Source organism: Capsicum annuum, chromosome 3, assembly GCF_002878395.1.
Source record: "Capsicum annuum cultivar UCD-10X-F1 chromosome 3, UCD10Xv1.1, whole genome shotgun sequence".
Taxonomy (NCBI): Eukaryota; Viridiplantae; Streptophyta; class Magnoliopsida; order Solanales; family Solanaceae; genus Capsicum; species Capsicum annuum.
The window spans coordinates 236,401,645-236,424,757 of NC_061113.1; the positions used below are offsets into that span (position 1 = coordinate 236,401,645).

The 23,113-nt window shown below is 39.4% G+C and overlaps 1 protein-coding gene across 1 annotated transcript; it reads right to left on the reverse strand.

Annotated features, from left to right (window-relative positions):
• Window positions 1–1,436: 1,436 nt before the first annotated feature.
• LOC107862888 (3-oxoacyl-[acyl-carrier-protein] synthase 3 A, chloroplastic-like) lies at window positions 1,437–22,029 on the reverse strand. The gene is given in 9 exon segments (NM_001324842.1): window positions 1,437–1,658; window positions 13,004–13,226; window positions 13,305–13,369; window positions 14,377–14,495; window positions 16,692–16,797; window positions 17,862–17,998; window positions 19,975–20,123; window positions 20,658–20,822; window positions 21,920–22,029. Coding segments are annotated over 9 exon segments (1,296 nt in total).
• Window positions 22,030–23,113: the final 1,084 nt, after the last annotated feature.

Below are 23,113 nucleotides of genomic sequence, written 5' to 3' on the forward strand. Positions count from 1 at the left end.
GCCAAAGTGTAAAGTGATGTTAGAAATAAAATTTGACCTAAGAAATTGGTCAAATAGCAACAGTAGCGGTAACAACAACAATAAATGGTCAACAAGAACAAGATGAAGATGATAATGAAGTAGAAGATGATGATAATGAAGCAGAAGATGATGAATGAAGCAGCAACAACAACAATGAACAACAAAAATCGCTAAGAGAGAGAAAACAACAATGGGTGAGAAGAGAGAGAAAGACGTCTTTTTTCCCTCCGTTTTTCGTTATATAGGCTAACATTTGAATCAAAGTGTAAATTTAAAAACTTATGGGTTATTTTCAAACTTCCCCAACTTTCTTAATCCATAATAAAGTAATTGTCACCTCCATCTAATAATTAAGACTTGTGTCACCTACACCTCATTTTAAAACTCTTTTGTCACCTGTGGCCCAAACCTCCTAGTAACATATATATTTTGCTTTAATGATAAGCTCGGCATATATATTAATACTATCCTTGAAGGTTAAAGCAACAAGTCCAGTTTAATAAGAAAATGAAGTACCGTCACAAATTGCACCTTAATAATACAAAATTTTAACGTAACCATGAAAAAATAAAGTCTTTTAATAAATAACTATCTTTTTCAAACACAAATATTTAACACTTAAACTCAAAAAAAAAATCTTAGCGCACAAATTAATAGTCATTCATGAAAATATTTTTAATATATATATATATATATATATTAAAATATATATTAATTTTAATTTAAATCATTTTAGCAATAAAAAATAACACTAGTCAACTCTATTACTATTAACAGCTATAAGGATATTTCAGACACTTTGATTTAAAAAAATGCTTAAAAGCATTATTTACCAAACACATCAATAATTTTTTTTTAGTTTCAGCACTTTTATCTAAACACATAACTGCTTATTTTTAAAATAAGTTCAGCAATTTTAAAGAACTTTTTAAAAGTCACTTTTTTCAGCCTATCCAAACAGCCGTTACTTGGAATCTATCACACATTTGAGTTCATTTTTTCATCATTATTCCAAATTAGGTGGTACAACCTACGGAGTGTTATATCACGAAGGTGATGAAAATAGGCCTCAAATCCAAATGTCAACGTCACTCTGAAAAAAAAGATGTATAAAGCCATAAGCAGAATGTGTAGCCAGAATCTGCAGAATACATGCACTTGAAAAATAGTGACATCAATGGGGGTAAAATGTTGATAATTTATTGACGCAGGGAAAAATTAATACATAAGAAAATCAGAGACAACAAGAGGATTGTGCCGTTGAAGCCTACACCACAATTAGCTACTTCTAAACAAAAAGCATAAGGAAAATGCAACCTCATCATATTCTTCTTTCCATCTATGTTGAGAGGTTTCTTCCGTATTTGATTACTGCAGAATCCAGATGTGAGACCAAACAAACTCCACAGCACCATTTACCCCCATCTGAGTATTGCAGATCCCCACGTAAGGCCCGCACCAAATCCAGCAGCAGCAATGACATGGCCTGCTTGCACTTTCCCACTTCGAACAGCTTCATCCAGTGCCAAGGGTATCGATGCAGCACTCGTATTGCCATAATTTGACAAATTTGATATAACATGTTCCGATGGCACCTCCAAACGTGTTGCTACTGCATCAATAATCCTTTGATTTGCCTGCATGCAGCCATTCCCAATAAGTTGATGCATGGAGATAACTCCAAAGGAGCATTAAGAAACTCTCCGTTAAATAGCTCAAGTCGTATTTTCCATTAAATGTAAGAAAACCTTTTAAAATGAACGTCGGACTCAAAATGCTCAAAGATTTACCCATGTTATCTTCAACACGAAATGAGTTTCTATATCAATCATACAATAAGAAACAAGCCAATAAAGATATTGGATAAAGAGAATATCGTACATCATAAATATGAATCAAGGGTCAATCTAGTAAAGCAGTTGGGGATATAACCATATTGTGCTTTTACAAACACATGACAATTAGCAGCTTTGTCAATAAGCAGCTTACTCTTTCTTTCTTACTTTTCATTTTGTTCTTTTTTATACTCTTTACTTCTTTTATATAAAGATTCTCTTTTCTTCTTTTTACTTATTTCTTCCTCTTTAATCTAAATACTCTGTTTTTTTTTTTTTTGAAAAAGTAACAATTTTGTATTATAAACCAGTACTTAGGTAGTACTGAAAACGCTTTACAAGAAAGTAGTGAATCATAAAAAACACAATATCAGTCCTATAATGAATCTAAAACTTCTAGGATTACTTCTGCATCTACAAAGGAACTCTTTGTACACCAAAAACAAAGTAACAGAATACAATCTGTTTTAATCTACTGTAAGGATCTACTCTTATCCTCAAAGCTCCTAGAATTCCTTTCTTTCCAAATGGTCCACCAAAAATGCATGCGGGAATAATCATCCAGTAGCCTATGTTCTTTGCTCCCTTCACAACTTCTTCCCAGCTAGAAAGAGTGTCAACAATCTTACTAGGCATTGTCCATTGAATGCCTCTGAGATTGATGAAAATCTTCCATAATTGATCGGTGATTTTGCAATGAAGGAACAAATGGCTCACTGTCTCAGCTGCTTCCCCACAAAGGCAGCGATGTGTCACTAAAATAATGTCCCTTTTCCTCAAGTTCTCGTGCGTCAAAACAACCTCTTTTGCTAACAGCCAAGTGAAACATGCCACCTTGAGTGGTATCTTGGCTTTCCAGATCTGCAACCAAGGCCAGTTGAGGCTCTGTGACATGTCCAAGTTCATGATCTTGTACCCTGAGCTCACTTTATAAATCCCCTTGTTATGTTCAGTCCACCCTTTCCTTCGTCCCTTGGAATATTTCCAGCAGTTTTAAAAGCTCAACTAACCTATGTACTTCCCAGTCATTAAGAGATTTCTTCTGAGAGATATATTCCAACCTTGCGGAGACCACATTTCTGCCACTGGTCTTCCTTTATGAAGAGCTAAGTCGAACATATCTGGGAAGATTTCGAACAAGCTTCTATTGCCCAACCAACTATCTTCCCAAAAGTTTGTTTTGTTGCCATCATGAACTCTGATGACAGTGTGACTTTTTAGAAAAAGCCACCAATTCTTGATTGATCTCCATACTGTTACACCATATGGGTTGTGTACTTCTTTAGTAACCCAATAATCCATTTCTCCATGTTGATCACTTTGCGCCACAATGATTGTGGTTCTTGAACATATCTCCACAACCACTTCAATTTTAGTGTCTTGCTTTGATTTTTCAATTTTTTAATGCCTAGAACTCCTTGTTTTTTCCCCGTAATCAAAACTTTCCACTTTACCAGGTGAAAACCTTTTCTTTTCTTGTTACCTTGCCAGAAAAAATCCCTTCTGAACTTGTCCAGTCTTTGTACTACACCTTGCATTGATCAGTGTAAGCCTGCCCCCCGTGGACAAGTATTGTGCCTTCCATCTAGTCAACTTCTTCTCACATTTCTCCAATACCGAGTCCCAGATATGTTTAGAATTTGACTTTGCCCCCAAAGGCATTCCAAGATAAACAGAGGGCAATACTCCCACGTTACCGTCCAACACAGATGCCAACTGATTCATGTTAGGAACTGAGTTTATAGGATTTAGGTGGCTCTTTCCCCAATTGATGTGAAGACCCGAAATACCTTCAAATAGTACCAGAATGACCCTTAAATATTTTAGTTGCTCCTCACTTACATCACAGAAAATTAAAGTGTCATCTGTATATTGGAGATGTGCTCTAGACTTCTCTCATTGTTTGTGGATACCTCGAAACCATTGATCCATCTATTTGTTTTTGCTGTCTTGAGCATGTTGTTTAGACCCTCCATGGCTAAGATGAAAAGGAATGGGGATCCCCTTGTCTGAGTCCTCTTTGTGCTTCAAAAAAACTTTCTGGGCTCCGTTAATAAGAATGGAAAATTTCACAATTGAGATACAGAAGTTGATCCATCTGATCCACTTATCCCCAAATCCCATTTTTCTGAGGATATTTAGAAGGAACTCCCAGTTAACATGATCGTACGCTTTTTCAATGTCCAGTTTGCACAAAATTCCAGGCTTTTTTAGGGTCAAATCTTGAATCTACAGCTTCATTAGTTATTAGCACAGCATCCATGATTTGTCTGATAAACGCCATTTGTTGTGAGTCTACCAATTTATCCATCACTCATTCTCTTAGTCAAAACTTTAGACAATAGCTTATAGAAACTGCTTATCAAGCTTATTGTTCTAAAATCTTTTAATTCCTTCGCACCTTTTTTCTTCGGAATCAGAGCAATATAGGTGGCATTGAAGCTCTTCTCAAACATCTCCTGGTCATAGAAGTTATGGAAAGCCTCCATGATATCTGGTTTCAAAACTTCCCAACATTTGATGAAGAAACCCATGGTAAATCCATCAGGACCGGGGGCTTTATCAATGGAACATAATTTCAAACAATTGTAAACTTCCTGTTCTTCAAATTTGGCCTACAGTAGTGTCTTTTCTGTCTCTGTTATTGTGGGGCAATTTACCAGATTCCCAGTTGGTCTCCATCTCTCTGTTTCCGTATATAAGTTCTCGTAGAACTGTAAGACTTCTTTTCTCACTCTGTATGGCTCCATAAAGGTTTCCCCATGTACTTCCAAGTGGTCAATTTGATTATTCCTCTTGTGTGCATTAGCCGAGTTATTAAAAAATCTAGTGTTGTTATCTTCTTTTTTTAACCATAAGATCCTGGACCTTTGTCTCCATGCAGACTCTTCTTCTAAAGAAGTTCTTCATATTCCAAGAAAGTTTCTGCCTTCGTGGTAGCCTCTTCCTATGTTAGCGCTCTACCATCAATCAAAGAGTCCAACTCTGTCATTTTGCTTAGCAGGTTGGATCTCTGGATATGTAAGCTTTCTTTTTCAGTTTTGCTCCACTCCTTGAGGCAACCTTTCAGAGCTTTTAATTTGCAGGCTAAGATGTAGTCGGGTCTCCCATAGAATGCAAAAGAGCTCCACCATGAATTGACCCTGTCAACAAAACCTTCTGTCTTTAACCACCAATTTTCAAACTTGAAATAAGATTTGTTGCGATTCCAAGGACCACAGAGTAAAGTAGAGCTACTGGGACATGATCAGAACTCTGAAGAGTGGTCTGCTTTATCTTATTAAATTGTTCACTCCTTTCAGAAGTAAATAATATTCTGTCTATTCTTGATGTTGTTTTATGTGTCTCCTTTAAACCATGTGTACTGACCTCCTTCTAGTGGCATGTCGATAAGTTCCAGGTCTTCTATGATATCTGAGAATTCTACCATTGCAGAAGATCTTCTTTGGCAGTCTCTCTGAGGGGAACCTACATATATTAAAATCTCCATAAATAACCCAAGGTCCCTCCATTAGACCCCTGACATCTCCTAGCTCATCCCACACCTCTCTCCTTTCCACCTTACAATTTGGTGCATAGACCCCTGAAATGTGGCAATTGAAATTTTGAAGTAGAGCCTCAAAACTGCAAGTTAAGGTGTAAGTACCTATTTGTAATATTTCACCCTTCCAGACTCTGCAATCCCATAACATAATAATACCACCTCTTGTTCCACTTGCCTCAAGACAAGCATGTCTGACCCATTTTCCTCCCCAAATTTGTTTTACTAAGTTTTGAATATTCCCCTGTAACTTGGTTATACAACTTTTCACCACCCTTCTTTTCCCCATATCATTTAGACCCCTTACATTCCAGGACACTAAGTTGAGTTTCATGATTCAGGCAGTGAAGATCCCTTCCCATTATTCCTCTACCTGCACTGCTTTTGAATTTAACATCAAAAGTGATTAATTTCTTTAATTCGTTTGCTCCTCTGGACTTGGTCTTTTTTATTTTTGTGGTGTGTTACATCCTTCTGGCTTGTCTACATGCATCTATTTGCATGAGGAGTTTTGTTGCTTCCTCTTCATGACCTTTGAAATCAACCCCAAACATCTTGCCTAGCTTGATGATGTTTTGGTGTACCCAAGCTGATGTAACCCTTTCTTTGACAACTATTTCGTTCTCTAGCTCTATTGCAATGGGAATTGCTTCCTCTACATCCCAAATCTCTCCTCCAATGAACGAATTTTCGATCATAACCTGTTGGTCTTCTTGAATGTTCATCCCCCTCTTCTTCTCCCCCATGTATATTCCAACTGACTTTTCCGGGCTATTTGCGTCTTTCTCTTCTCTTTCTGTGAAATTTTCCATGGTAGATTTTGTTGCATGTGGAAGTACGTCTCTTTTCTTCCTGGGTGAAAGGTCCTCAGAAGTTCTTAGAATATCAATCTGTTTCCACATCTCTTTTAAGGGTAAATCAGTTATGGGCTGGGCTGTAATTTCATTTAATTGAGACTGATTTTGAGAGGATTCTAAATTGGGCCGGCCCATCTCCTTTAAAAGAGAAGATTCTGGTTTCTCACTTGTCACATGCCCCTCACATGTGTTTGTGGAACCTTTTTTAAAATTCCCAAAACACATATGGGTTGACCAATTTACAGTTGTCAAAGCACTTACTTCATCAATACTCCCTCCGTTTTGAAATAAGTGAATTGTTGGGGTATTTATTGATGTTTCAAAATAAGTGAATCATTGAATTTTTTTTCAAATTTACCCTTATGATTTGACAACCAATTAACTTTTGAAAAGGTATTACAAGGTCAGCTTTTTCTTTTTTAGGGGTAAAAATGGAAAGTTGTGTTAAATTTATATCTTTAATGCTTTTTCCTTAATCTATGTGCAAAAATTCAACAATTCATTTATTATGAAATGGAGGGAATAACTTCAAACGAGGCTTTGGACCTCTGGTTATTAACCATCTCCAAAGTCTTTTCTCTCTCTGGGCAATAGCTTGCCTCAGGGATTTTCTTGATTCTGCCATCAGTGCAACTTCTGTCTGTCTGGGTTCTTGCCGGCACACATGTCGATTCCTTCTCAAAGGTTGTTTGTCTTTCGATCCATATTGGGATTTTGAAAGTATACCCCTCTTTGAAGATAGAAACCTCATTTGGTATATTTCGAGCATCACCAAAAACTTCAATTCTAGCCCATTTGAGATGATTTCTAAGTTTTGTCTCTTCCTTTGTACGTTTCCAGCCACCACACAAGCCTGAAGATCTCTTTAGACCACAAATGGAGTGGAAGCCCTATAGCTTTGATCCAAGTTGACGGAGTCTTTCGTTGGTTCGACGTGCAGCCGACTAAAGGGTTCCACCACTCTAACTTGACCTGGGTGTTCTTCCAAAACCATTCCCCTCGTAAAATTTGCTCCGCCATGTTTCTATTTGTAAATTCAAAAAGGAAAATTTTCCCAATCATCTCATAAATGTTAACTCCAAAAGCTTTCATCCAGATGGATGATGCCCATCTCCTGACATCTGCAAGAGTGGGGGGTTCAGCAGCCCCAAAAAGACCAGTTACGCATCTGCCTAGTACCCCTTTCCCAGCTTTGGCGTCCTCCTTAATTTGTGATTGCCATTTACTACTCTCTTAACACCTTTGCAAAAGGGACTTCATTGCTAATCATTTTTGAGGAATGTCTGACAGGCAGCACAGGAGTGCCTTTAATGAATCTTTCAATCTTAAATGCTATGTTTCTCCAGCCTGCATTTATGGCTAGTTCTGGTACAATAATGACTTCTCTTTCTTCCCTTTTTAGCGACAAATACTCATGTACCTCCCATGTTCGTTGTACTTTCTGGTGCCATAGAACTCTGCCACTTGGTCTTTATTCCTCCATCTTCTCACCAAATTTTTCTGGTCACTCGACGCCTACTTGAGAATGTGACAGATCCATTCCATAATCTTCATGCTCAGAGTAATTCTTCTCATCCTATTTCTGCTTCTTTCAACCCATTCGAATTGGTATTTGCTGAGCTCCACCAAGTTATGTCGAAAGATTTGAAACCAGCGTTGAAGTAAATTCTGTTTTCTGCCATAATGCTGCTAAATCAGGGCAAAGAAATAAAGCAAAAAAGAGAAAGGTTGAAGCAATAATCACAGTGGGTGATTATATATTGGCTTGGAAGGAGGGGTTAGAAGGTCTGGTAGAAGACCACCGGAGGAGGAAGGGATCAGAAGCCCAAAAGGGACTTCTAAAAAGTTGTCTTAAGGAATGTGCCTGGGAGCTTTTTTTTTCCTAGTATCTAAGAAGAATATTTTCACCAAAGTTTAGATAATCTAAATACTCATTTTATGCTACACCAATCATTTTTCTGTGTTTCTCTCCTCATTTTTCCTTCTCTTCAAGGTATATAATCCCTCCTGCAATTCTTCATTAACAAAATCGCTCGTGTCTCTTCGTCCCCATAACATGCAAGTCATGGCAAGTTTTGGCAACTACTTTAGTCCTTTTTGTTCTCTTTTTTGTTTTCTTTTAGTTCAACCATGAAACTGCTAGAAAACGTTTAGCAGCTACAAACGACAAGGATGAACATTTTATGCAAAAGATTTAAGGGTTTCTTCAGTATGGAGGAAAACATTTTCTGTCCAATTTTCCCATGTTCGTTTGGAGAAAAAATTTGAACATATCTTCTCTAGGTAAACAAGTGCCTTGAGATGAGGAAAATGACTTTCCCCTAATGGAAGTAGGGGAAACTAAGAGTTTCACAAGTGGCATTCCACGTTGATTGTGCCCTCCCCACCCTCCGGCACACCTCTTCTTCACCCCATACCCCTACCCCTACCCCACCTTCCATAATATTTGTCTAGATACTGTTTATTTTTAAAATGCTTTGACCCGAATTGTTTAGTAGTCTTGGTCTCTTCACTACTATTATTTTCGTGAGCCAATGTCTATCGCAAACAGCCTCTCTACCTCGCAAGATAGGGGTAAGGTCTGCATATACACAAGGAAAAAACATATTATGCACACTTCATTTTGTGATGCATGTGAAATTATGGAGTCAGTTTGGTCCGGAAATATGAGAGTTGACGACGAATTTCAAAAATAATATGCCTCACCTGAAAAAAATGAGATGGCAAAGTATACTTTAACTAAAGCAACTAGAAAATGAGAATATATGCATATTATACTTTAACTAAAGCAACTAGAAAATGAGAATATATGCATATTATTATCTCGATTTTTTTCTAACTTGGATTCAAAAGAAAACACGGGGAAAGACGTAGGATAGTCGTGCTCTTGTTATCTAGCTCTGGCACATCATAATTATGTATATTTTGTGCAAACTTTTGTAGTTGGCGTACTTTTTCTTTTGACCTGCATTTCTCAGGCAATCATTATACATCAACTAGCATATGCTTTGTTTGATATGATATGGAGTAATGGTAGAGTTGAATTTATAGGGTTATATAAGTAATAGTCTATGTCGCCACATAAACTTATGGACATTTCATAGGTTTAATATGGGAAAGTGGAACCAATATAACTTTAAAGTACAATGATAGAAGCACTAACAATGATTTACTACAACAACAACAACAAACCCAGTGTATTCCCCACCTAGTGGCGTCTGGGGGATAAGATGTACGCAGTCCATACCTCTACCTCTAAAGAAGTAGAAAGGCTGTTTCCGATAGACCCCCGGCTCAAGGCACGAGATACCACACAAACACATAGTAAAGCACAGAACAAGATTACATAACATAAATACGGCACCCATAAGTAATATAAAACAGAGAAAAACACACAGTTTCGTAATAAAACATGGAACACGGAATCATAACAGGAATAAAACCCCCACCAAGTACTTCCCTACACTAGCGACCCAACCTGGCCCTAGTCCTCTGCCCTAATTCGCGTCCTCCAGACCTTCCTATCTAGGGTCATGTCCTCGGAGAGCTGTAACTGCTCCATGTCCCGCCTAATCACCTCACCCCAGTACTTCTTCGGCCTACCCCTACCCCGCCTAAAACCATCCAACGCTAGCCTCTCACACCTACGGATCGGGGCATCCATGCCCCTCCTTTTCACATGTCCGAACCATCTCAATCGGGCTTCCCGCATCTTGCACTCCACTGGCGTCACACAAACCTTCTCCCGGATAGTCTCATTCCGAACTCTATCCCCTCTGGTCAGCCCACACATCCAGCGCAACATCCGCATTTCTGCCACCTTCATTTTTTGGATGTGAGAGTTCTTAACTGGCCAACACTTCGCTCCATACAACATGGCCGGCCGGACTACCACCCTATAGAATTTACCTTTAAGCTTGGGCGGCACCTTCTTATCACACAGCACCCCCGACGCGAGCTTCCACTTCATTCATCCCGCCCCAATACGGTGCGAGACATCCTCGTCAATCTCACCGTTACTCTGGATCACGGACCCAAGATACTTGAAACTATCCCTCTTACATACCTCCTGTGATTCCAGCTTCACTACTACCTCATTCCCCCGCCTCACGTCATTAAACTTGCATTCCACATACTCTGTCTTGCTTCTGCTCACCCTGAACCCTTTAGACTCAAGAGTTTGCCTCCACACCTCTAATTTGGCATTCACACCCCTCGAGACTCATCTATCAGAACTACATCGTCTGCAAAAAGCATACACCACGGCACCTCCCCTTGAATACGCCGCGTCAACACATCCATCACCAACGCAAACAAAAAGGGACTAAGAGTAGATCCCTGATGCAATCCTGTCAGGACAGTGAAATGCTCTGAGTCTCCTCCCGCCGTCCTCACCTGAGTTTTCGCTCCATCATACATATCCTTAATTGCTCTGGTATATGCCAGCGATACTCCACTCACCTCCAAGCATCTCCAAAGCACCTCCCTGGGTACTTTGTCGTAAGCCTTCTCCAGGTCGATAAACACCATGTGCAGGTCCTTCTTCCTCTCCCTATACAATTCCACCAACCTCCGTACCAAGTGAATTGCCTCCGTCGTCGAGCGGCCAGGCATAAATCCAAACTGGTTTTCCGAAATAGACACTATCCGTCTCAGCCTCGCCTCAACCACTCTCTCCCAGATCTTCATAGAGTGACTCAATAACTGAATCCCCCTATAGTTATTGCAACTCTGGATGTCACCCTTATTCTTATAGAGAGGGATCATGGTACTCCACCTCCAAGCCTCGGGCATCTTTGCCGTCTTGAAGATTTCATTAAACAATCCAGTCAACCACCTTATACCAGCCTCTCCAACGAACTTCCAAAACTCCACCGGTATCTCATCTGGCCCCGTCGCCCTACCCCTTCGCATCCTGCGAACAGCCTGTCTAACCTCTTCTACCTTAAAACGTCTACAATAGCTAAAATCCCGACACTCCTCTGAGTGCTCCAGTTCCCCTAACACAATAGCTCTATCCCCTTCGTCATTCAAGAGCCTATGAAAGTACGACTGCCATCTATTCTTAATGTGGCCGTCCTCCACCAACACTCTACCGTCCTCCCCCTTAATGCACCTCACCTGATCGAGGTCACGACCCTTCCTCCCGATGTGCCCGTTGAAATCTCCTGCTACAACAATCTTCTCCGAGCTAGACACGCCTCTTACCACCTCCTCCAAAGCCTCCCAAAACCGCATCTTCTCCTCCCCATCCGATCCCACTTGCGGCGCATAAGCACTACACACGTTCAGGGTAAACCCCCGAATGACCAACTTAATAGTCATCAACCTATCGTTGATCCTCTTCACCTCTACTACCTGACCTCTAAGCTCTTCATCTACTAGGATGCCAACTCCATTCCTACGCCTCTCGCTCCCAGAGTACCACAGCTTGTAACCATCCACATCCCTAGCCTTAGACCCTGCCCACTTGGACTCTTGAACACACGCAATGTTGATCCTCCTCTTCCTAAGAATCTTCACAAGCTCTATGGACTTACCCTGAAGGGTCCCTATATTCCAAGACCCAACCCTCAGCCTACCATCACTATCCACACGCCCTCCACTAACCCCCCCTGCGGCCAAACCTTGGTCTCCCTCCCACTCCCGCCCTTTCCTCATCCCCCGCCCCCACCACGGCCCCACGCCCCAACCCCCTCGGACATGACCCTATCCACCCATTACCGCCCACAGTCACAACTACACGAAAGTATAAGAAAATATAAAAATATAAATGATGGTAGTAGCAAAGCAGCAGCAAGAAATACAAGAAATACAAATTCGAAGAAATACTCTAGAAACAAAACTATACTCAATTAGGGGGCAAACACCACAGCAACAGCAACAACAGACAACAGACAATATCCACAAATCCCACGCAAGTCAAGGTACAGGGGCTACTATTAGCATAATACGAAGAATGCAATAAAATAAAATAAAATAAAATAACAAAGGTTAGAAGTCACCGGATTACGCTTGTAGACCAAGCCGGAAACCAAGCCCAGCGTTGACTGGCTTCCGGGGGTTTCCGGTGCTGCGGCTGCTGTAGACCGAGCGGCGGGTGCAGACGGAGCTGCAGCTGAAGACCGAGCTTCGGCTGTTGGAGACCGAATCGGCGGCTGGCTGGAGACCGAGGGGGGGAGGGCTGTTGTACCCCGCCGGCGCCACGGGGGGGGGGGGGGGGGGGGGGCGTGGCGGCGGGGGGGGGGGGGGGGGGGGCGGGGGGCGGCGCCGGGGACCGGAGGTCGGGTCGGGTCGGCGCCGAAGGTCGGCGACGGCGACGGGGGCCGGGGACTGGGGGGCCGGGGCGCGGGAGAGAGAGAGAGAGGGTGCGGAGAGAGTATAGTATCTTTTTTATCCCTGAGAACAATTAATATTATACTTCAAGTTTACGGTTTCAATTATTCCTGTATTTTCTGGTAAAAAGATCGTCTCTTTAATCAAGGCAGTTCTTTGTTTAACTGCCAGAACTTCCTCATGTTAACAACTGCCCCTGGCCTTCACCAACCAAGTATCAGCTTTGTCAAAAAATATATAAAATTACTGAAGAGGAGGAGGGAAATCACGAGTATCAGCGCATTTTATCACTAATAGTTCATAAATGTATTTCATTATATTCATTCGGTCAAAACCATAACAGCTTCTAAGAAAAGGTCATCAGTCCATACTTAGATTTGACTCACTTAAATTTGTATCTTAGAAAGCCATACCTGGTGGAGAAGCAGCCAATCAATTTTAGACTGAGGAAGACCTGCATTCTCTAAAGCTGCTTCTATTGATTGTGGCACAACACGGACAGCAAATCTAAAGACCTCTTTACCATTCATCTGTATGCAAGAGTAAGAGGAAGTTTTTGGTGGAAAACCAATAACAGAACCATTTGTACCGCATGCACGATCTGATTCATTCTCTTTGAACGAAGCATTCAAGTGCCTGAATAATGAAACAATCGTTTAGTGGCTTTCTAAAAAGGAAAGCAGGGGAACTTTCCCTAAATATTACAATAAATACCTTTGACCTTCACCATCACTATGCAAGTCAAAACCAAATAAACCATCTTCTCCAATATCACAGGCCTACAAGAGTGGATTTATATAAATTTTGAGAAACTGACATGTGCAAAGTAGCATTGAACATGATCACTAGCTAGCAACATCGGAACAAGAAACATGGGTTAATACAAGAGGAGGATGGCAAGGCCACACATCTGCACTAAGGAAAAACGCTCCTCAATCAATAGTGCATCCATGTTGTCTTTCAAGCTATGAAGTATATCCAGAATATATAGTAGTGAAGTGATCTGAAGTTCGAGAGTGGCCACCTGGTCTGAATTTCAAAGTTCAAAACTAATTCCAGACCATGGGTCTAATTTTGGGAAAATGGTCAACGTCTTAATACAAGGGCATGAAATTGACCACCTGGTGTAAATGTGCGGTTTGAAATTCTGACGTGATACATGTGTAGCGCTTTCCTAGTTGGCTTTCTTAGTTCTGCTTTTGTATTTCGGGAGTTGTAGGCGCTATGCACTAAATCATTTGAAATTCCTCTAGCTTTGTGTTAAGTACTCTGACTTCACCTTGATGATGAATTAAAGGTGTATAATTAAAGAATGTACAGAGACTGTTCTTGCATCTTTGCAAATCAATAACTAGTTGGGTCTTCATCTAAGCTTAACTTCTAAATACGCCACAGAAGTGTTTATTTGTATAAATCAGACCCCAATAATATATAAACCAACCAGATAGAGTGGCTATTTTCGATAGTTAAATTGTCTTTTTAAAAAATAATATCTAAACCAACCCAAATCGTGACGAAAATCATCCACCAACGCGCCTGAGACATTTCTAATTTTCTACTTGTCCAGTGAATATCCCCAACCCAACCTCAACCCTAGTGGAGAAAAAGAAGACCCCGTGAATTTCATGACTGCAAGAAGAGTACAGAAGAATCTAGATATACTTGAACCAGTAAAGATGATCCATCCCTCTTTTTACTTGATGATTGAAAAAATAAGGATAGTCATTGGAAAAACTGCAACTAAAATCATATTTAATATTGCTTCGTAAATTGTCCTTTATCATACCTGCATCACTACAGCACCGGCAGCATCACCAAAGAGAATACATGTCCCTCTATCTGTCCAGTCAACATAGCGAGATAGAGCATCAGCCCCGACAACAAGAACATTTTTAAAACCACCACCTGCAACACAGCCGAATTTCAATATTTAGCAGAGCATACATCTATGTATATATAATGCAATATATTGTAATTATAATGGTATTGCCAAATCAATAATATTTCACAAGGCAAAGAATTAAATTTTAGGCCACTACTCAGTACTCACTAAATGATATCCCCAAGGGATTTATCCAAGAGGTTAATAATTTTTAGCGTCGTTGATATATTCCAATTCTTTATCTAGAAAACTGTCCTCTTATTTGTCTTTCACTTTTCAGTATCACAATCTGCATGACCTCAACTTTACTTTTCAAGTTTTTGACAATAATGACCTATCAATTTTTCACGTAACTTGTGATACTGAACGTCAGCAGTCTTTGTTAGACTTACTTATTAATAACATTTAAGAGCATCTGCTAAAACTTGTGGGATTGCACCGGGTATGTTAAATGTCGTTGTCATCCAACGGACCATTACATCTACAATTAGGTATAGAACACTAAACATCTCCCTCCAGCTCTTTTTGATAACCGTGGTATTGGAGCCAGCTTGCGTGCACATCGACTAATTCAACGGGATACCTGCCATCTGCCACCAGCAACAGATACCAGGTAACTCTATCCGCCAATACTATAAAGATATCACCTAGTGTTTTGTATCTGCTGGGATGTGAACATGAGACCTCATGGTTCTCAACCCACTTCATTAACCAATAAGCCACACTATTAGGTGCCACATCTCCCTCCAGTTCTAGAACTCTACACCAAGAATAAGAGAGTTCGTCAATAACCCAGAAACGAGGTATTTGAAACTGACTGATCAAAAGAAGGGGCATTTGCTTGTTCTCAATTTTCAACTGAGGAGTGACGACTTTAAATCTTGTTCACATAGTTTCTATTAGTCGGATACTGTACTTTCTATAATCTCCAAGATTCAGAGCCCGTAGATCTAGCAATTCCTCAGCACTACGGTAAATCTGATTCTTTGAAGTTCTAGTGCAGAAGCAACATATCTTTACTTCAGAAACTATTAAAACCACCTATCTGAACTATACGATTTGAGACGGGTCCTAGAAATTGAATGATGAAAGCATACGACAAAAGCCACCATCACACCGGCCATATTTAAGCACCAGTCCAAATTCAAGTGAAAAATCAGCACTTGAAAGAAAGGATTTGACATACGAAAACACTAAGTGGGGTCGGTATTTAAGTGGAAAAGGGTAAAGGGATGGGCCCATCATCCATCAAGTTTCAAACCATGCGCCACAGACTCTAGAGTATCTCGGTTACAAAAGAACATTGCTTAGGGTCCGGAGAATTTTGGGGAAGAAACATGGCTATGCAGCCATAAGCTGGACCAAGTAGCCATCCACTGGTGTTGTTTCCACTATTCTTTCTAGTCAAGCTATGTTTGTTTCTGGAATATTGATTATTGCTAAATCCTCAAGAGACATTAAATAAGCAGATGAGTTCAGCTAGAAAGCTGATCTTTCTCTACTGGAATATGGAATGTAAAGTTGGTCCATCTAGAAGTGTTGAACATTCTTAATTCATCCAACCCTGGTGTTGGAGCTCCCGCGGTATATGAAGGCAAATACGAAAAAAATGATGAAACACTTAAAGTTGTTACTTTTACAAGTGAGAAAACACTTGCTTTAAAGAAACTCGTCAAGGAGTTAATCTTAGGTAAGAAATCTTAAAAATAAGAAAGTCAAGTAATCAGAACAAGAACAAGTCTGGGAAAATGGTACTAGAAAACCTCCAATAGTCATAACTCATAACTATCCCAGTTACAACTTGAGAGCCTATGCTACGTCTTTCTTTAAAAATGAAAGACTAAATACTCTCCCTGAGGTGTGCGTACATCTTACCCCTCCCAAACCCCACTTGTGGGATTACACGGGATATGTCATTGTTGTTGAATCTCTCACAAAGTATACCTAACTACGATAGAAACGTTATTCTTTCATTGAGTAGTGTCATAATCTTTGTCTCCATATGTTCAGTTATCTTCCAAGCCTTAAATCATCTCCAATTAATCATCCAAAATCTTTCTTAAGAAGATAAGACGATGCAAATTGTTCAACCTCAATTACAGATCACTTAAGGACTAACGTACATCCAATAAAAGATGATTAACTGGTTCATTCGATTCCTCTATGGCAAAGTTTACCAAGAACGTAAGTATCAAACAGAGAAGTTCACAAAATTCTACCTCTGATATAGCAAGCAGCAGATACCAAACCCAACATGAACCCGCTACAAGCAGCTGTAATATCAAAAGCCAATGGATTGCTTTTGCAGCCAAGTGCTTTTTGGATCTGAGTAAGGAAGTACAGAAAAGAATGGATAGAGTACCCAAAGAAAATTCTGAAGAGGACATGATTAAATGTATAGCAGCAACTTAGTTAATTTGGGTCAGCAGTGGAAATCGGAATTAAAAAGTCATTTGTAAATGCATGATATAATAAGAGCATTGAAAAAGATAAGAAACGAAATAACTTGAACAAGAAACAGGTTCTTTGCAGGACTGGAATTTGATTGCGAGTAATTAGGAAGACAAATTAGCAGTAACAAAACATTGCTGGCCAGTCACTTGTGACCGGCAAACCAAGCATTATATGTGGACTGTCTGCTGTAGGATCACAATGGCGGGAGAAGGTTCAAATTAATTTTACTGAGGAGCAACCTTTTACCAAAATAATTGTCTTACATTGTCAAAAAAAAAGACATGCAAAGAAATGGCTTTCAATTTGGGGACACCTCACACCTTTTACCACACTAAAATTAAAGTTCTCATTACATCATTACTGAACTTTCTTTGTTAACAACAATGACAAACTAAACAAAAGAGTTGCCTTTGACCTCTGATGAAACACAATTAATTTCAGAAGTTGCCAATCTTTCTTCATCCAATTGTAACATTACATGCATTTGAATGAGTAAACGCATAATAAACAACAGTATCATGCACTAAGAACTAAAGGCGACCAGCTTCACTTAATTGCCTTAAGGGCAATACCCTTTTCAGTTTAATCCTAGTAAATGCAGGAGACAAGCTCATCAATAATTTGTTGTGAATGGTAAAAAAGAAAAATTATATGTACTGTGAAGCAATTGTGCTACGCATAAACTATGTTCTACAAAGTAGATACAGCAGAAGGCAAAGAGAATAAACGTCTAAACTCAAAAGCTCCATAGCAATGCATTCCATGTCCCCGCTCTGGCTAACTCATGTTATGGGTGTGGAATAAAGAAATCCCTACCACGCATTTTTTCTGGATGATCTGCTGAAGACGGAATATACTACTAGAAAGGCCTTTTTTTTTTTTGCAGTATCGGCTGCATGGAAAGATAATGCCACTATTCTTTTAGCAATTTATACCTGCGGAGCACTACCAAAAAGGTCTTCTGGAGTTGAACTGCATAGCAAGATTAGGTCAATATCATTAGGATCAACCTCTGCCATCTCAAGAGCTTTCCTTGCAGCCTCTGCAGCCAGATCTGTTAAATTGTCTTTGCCTGTAAAAGCAGGTATCAGATTAGGGCTGGTTTACATAAAATACAAAAAAGTTAAGAACATCATTTCCTTCTAAATAAGAATATAAGTATTTCCCTTCTAGACTGTTTTTGTCTTGCACCGGGGGTCTATCGGAAGAAGCAGCCGCTCTATCTCCCCTCCGAGGTACTGGTATGGACCGGGTATATGTTATAAACCAAACGGGAGAGCCCAACCCAAAAGACTAGTCTGATAGGTAGGAGAACCCATTTGGCCTATAAACCCCTTAGCATTTCTCTATTTTTCCAATGTGGGACAATTGGTTCATAACAGTCACCTCCGCTTAAGAACCAACGACCTCGTTGGTCACGGCTGAGCCTAGTTGGTCACGGCTGGCACCCCTCTTAGGTCCAGGCCACCACACTCCAAGCCGTAGCTCCACGCGTGGATCGATCCTCGTTGGTCACGGCTGGCATCCCTCTTGGGTCCAGGCCACCACTACGAGTCACGGCCCAACGCGCGGCTCCCCCCACGTGGATCGATCCTCGTTAGTCACGGCTACACCAGTTGGTCACGGCTGGCAGCCCTCTTGGGTCCAGGCCACTACTCCTAGCGCGCAGGCCACCACTCCGAGTCACAACCCAACGCGTGGAACTCTCAATGAAAGCACCAATGTTATAAACCAAACAGGAGAGCCCAACCCAAAAGACTAGTCTGATAGGTGGGAGAACCCATTTGGCCTATAAACCCCTTAGCATTTCTCTATTTTTCCAATGTAGGACAATTGGTTCATAACAGTATACTTACCCTCCCCAAACCCCACTTTGTGGGAATAACCCAAAAGACTAGTCTGATAGGTGGGATAACCCATTTGGCCTATAAACCCCTTAGCATTTCTCTATTTTACCAATGTGGGACAATTGGTTCATAACAATATACTTACCCTCCCCAAACCCCACTTTGTGGGAATATACTGGGTATGTTGTTGGTGTTGTAAGTATTTGACCCCATTTCACAAAGGGTATTTCTTATTTTAAATCATTTATGCTACAACCTATTAATGCATGTGGTGATCTTTGCCAAGTCATTCGTGTGTATCCACAAAAATTTAAATGTTGACTCATATATTTTTGGAAAAAGTAAACAATAAGGTTATGTTGTACAAACATTCAAAGAAAGTGAACTACAGATAACACTGATACCTATCATGATTCCTGAAAATGTTTGATTCTATTGAAATATGTCAATCTAATCAGAAGAGAACACAAATGTGTAGTGTGTACAGTAAAATGAAGGATCAAAAAGCTCTTTGAACTTCTGAGAAAAGGAGCGAAAGGAATTATTACAAAGAAATAGGATATCCAATTCATACATCACACTGGAGACCTTTGGGAGTCTTTGGTAGATACTTTTTCATATGCTGTACCAACAGTCCTATAAATTTTATATTAGCAATAAGCTTGATGTTTGGTATAATCATTTTACAAAGAAAAATTATTTTGGCATTTACAATTTAATCTCAACTAGCATTACTATTAATTTGACAATGGGCAGATATCTTTTTAAGATACGAAATTTAGGCAAAAGGAGTTACAAAAGCTCTAAATTTGAGCTTCTACCGAAGCGCTTCTTGATAAACTCTAGCAACTAAATGCACTTACAATTATTCACCAAACATTAGAAGTACTTTCGCATGCTACTTGTTTTCCAGATGCAGCACACCCCAAATGGGGCTTAAGTTTTTTTTCTTTTTAATTACCAGAAAATCCCCCAAGGCCAACTGATGCACGCGGATAATGTACCCTTTTCCACTAAATACCAGGCTTTTTGACTGTGCAAAGGTTCAAACTCATGAGGTGTGCCTAATCCACACATCACGCAACACTTATAACTAAACCAAAGCCTAGGGTGCTTAAGTATCACTCTACCTTTTCCAGCTAGAACATAATACAACAGAATCCAGTCAGTTAAAAAGCATGGCATTCAAAGAAAGACTTGCCTGAAAGAACTCTACGGTTACGAATTCCTGTCCGAACAGATATCCACTCATCATTAGTATCAACAATTTTTGCAAGATCATCATTGGATATTTTTAGAGCTGGTACTGCAGAGCCACATCCTATTAGCTTGCAGCCCCTGCTAACTAGCCTGAACAAGAAAATGAATATTAAAGTAAGAATGAAGAAACACAGATTGAGCTGAATGCTCTGACACAAACTTGAACCTGCTTGTTGAAAATCAGTGTTCTTTGTTAATATGTTAATAGAATGCACCACAACAGCACTCTAATATAACAAAAATGGAAAGAAGTGAACCTAGCTGGAGCCCTTTTACTCCCTTTCTTTAGGTGAGTTTTTCTTTTTCATTCTCTCCAGTTGGAGCCAAAGAGGGAGCTAGAATTGGCATAACTTGATAACTTCCTCTACAGGCTCCTTTTGGCGAACAAAAAAAAAAAATCATGAAGAAGAAATAAAGGCCAAAAAATAGTACTTTTTCAAAATATAATATCTCTTTTTTAAAGTTGCACCATTGTTCTTCCATCACGCTAGCTCAATTTTGTGGGAGTCCAGCCCATACTAAAAAGTCCACGTGATAATTGTCAAGAAATCAAGAATTACACGTTGAGCAAATCTCTTAATTAAAATGTTTAAAAAAGAAATTGAAGGAGGTTCTTTACATTACCTTGATACTCGAGATTGATCCGTTGAAAGCTTATCTGCGCCTTCAACAGTGCTGGAACACACAACGCTGTTGAAGGTTCCATCAGACAACGATTTCCCAACCTGATACATGCTTATAGATGGACAAAATCTCTTCCTTATAGTAGATGCTGCTGGTGTAAATAACCTATATCATTGGACATTTGCATGTATCAATAACTCAATAACCCTCAAACATACAAGGATAAACAACATAACAAAACAAAAGCAACAAATACTCTCAACTTTTGGACTTTATGGTGTAAATCAAGGGTGTCGCCTAGTGGTTCAATGAAATTGGGTTGAGCACCATGAAGTCTCAGGTTCGAGGTTCGAGTCCCAACAGAGACAAACACTCGGTGATTTCTTCCCATTTGTTCTAGCCTTGGTGCGCGAAATCTGGCTCGTACACCGTTATCACCGTTATCAGGAAAACAAAAAGGAGAACAGACTATTTGAAGATGAGATTGTTCATATAGCGTATCTCTAGCAAAAGTATTGAGTAGACCTTATATATAACCAGGGGTGGAAGAACTTAGGAGGCTTTTGATCACGGAAATTTTTTACGTCTTTCCAAAGTTGAACTCCAAAAAACATGTTTGATCATAGAAGTCTAGAATTATTTACAAGAATTTGAAAAACACCAAAAAGCACCTTCTTTTTTGATAAAAATGGGATCCGGGCCAGCTTTCAACACCCTCGACTAATTCCACCAGTTACCTGCCGCCTCCAACTAGCAACAGAGTTATCAGGTAACTCTGCCACCAAAGCTAGGACAAGTTCTTTTCGCTTTTTCTCACTCCAAATTACTCACAAAAATTCAAAAACAACTTCAATTTGTATTCATAGCCAACATAACTCCAATTTTCAAATATCATTTTTCACTTCGAAACCAAAAACTACTTTTTCTCAGATACTCACAATTTTCATGGCCAAACACCTCCTTACCTTTTTTATAATAATAAAAAAGAAAACTTTAGCAGTTATTGGTATGGAGTAGCAGAATGGATATAAAGGACTCATATACTCCAACCAAGCTAGTTCTAGATTGAAGCTTATTAAATTTCCTTCTGTGCTTAACTAAAAGCAAATTGTTTACACAAATATTTCACTTGTCAGAACAGTCACAATCACATAAATGCACAGTATCAAATCCCCCATGCTTAGGACTAATTGGATTTCCACATCAAATAGGCCTATTAATCCTGTAAAGATCTCAGATCAGAGAGAAAAAAAAGTACTCACAAACTATGTCCTTGGTGCTGCCGTAGATTACTAATTCCGACACTCCCGAATACTTGATGCCGAAGCTGCAACGAAAACGTAGGACCAGCAGCAATGGTGGCGCTCGCCATTGTTAATTTTTACAAACAAAAAAATTAACTGTACCGATTGCTCTGCTTCACATGAAAAATTGAAGAACACGAATAGTACTTGTGGCTTATTTGGTTCTAGATAGAGAAAAACAAATGGAAGAAGGAAAGGAATACTAATTAAAGGGGAAAACAATGCGAGTATTTCTAAGTGTTTCCGTCCATGTGTAGAAGAATCAAAGGCATTGAATTAGAGTTTTTTTCATAGGTATCTCCGTCTTCAGCTTGTTGATAGGTTAGCGTATCTGTATTTCTCTGCTTTTTCCTCTCCAAGTGACAACGATATTAATTAGGCAACCTCTTTTATTAACCTGTGGCCTAGGGGTGAACTCACTGACTCCCTCTGTTTGGTTCAAGCTCATTTGGCCCTTTTTTTATAACGTGTTGAATAGAATTCCGTAATCCCGCATCTCAATTAATTTCACAAGGTAGTATTTATTTTATACATTTCAAAAAATTTCACAAAATATTCGTCATCTCTAGTAATATTGAGCATCTTGATCAATTTCACGAGACATGTTAGTTTGAACACATCTTAACTAGTTTCGCGAGATATGTCAATTTCCGCACATCTCGACTAGGTTCACGAGATTGTTAATTTTTACACTTATCAACTAATTTTACGAGATATGTATTATCTCCAACAAGATCTAACATCTCAACTAATTTCATAAAACATATCGATTTTTGTATATCTCAACTAATTTCACGAGATATGTTAATTTTCTCACTAACTCAACTAATTTATGAGATATTTATCATCTCCAACAATCTGTACAGATAACTCTATCTGTCCATTAAAACTGATAAAAAGAAATTATCTAAAAAAAATATCTGTGTTGAAATTTGAACCTAGCACCTCACTATTTTTAACTCACTTGTTATATACCATACACGCCCTTAGAATGATTTTCTACGAAGATTTCGGATTCAAATCTCCCTAGGTTCGAAATTGTCTTTGTTAGGGAGTATTTTATTTCAATGTAAAAAAACTTCATGTGAATTTCAAATTTAATCCAACTTCACTACAAATATTTAAAGTGGCAAGTGGGAATAAGGTGGAGTG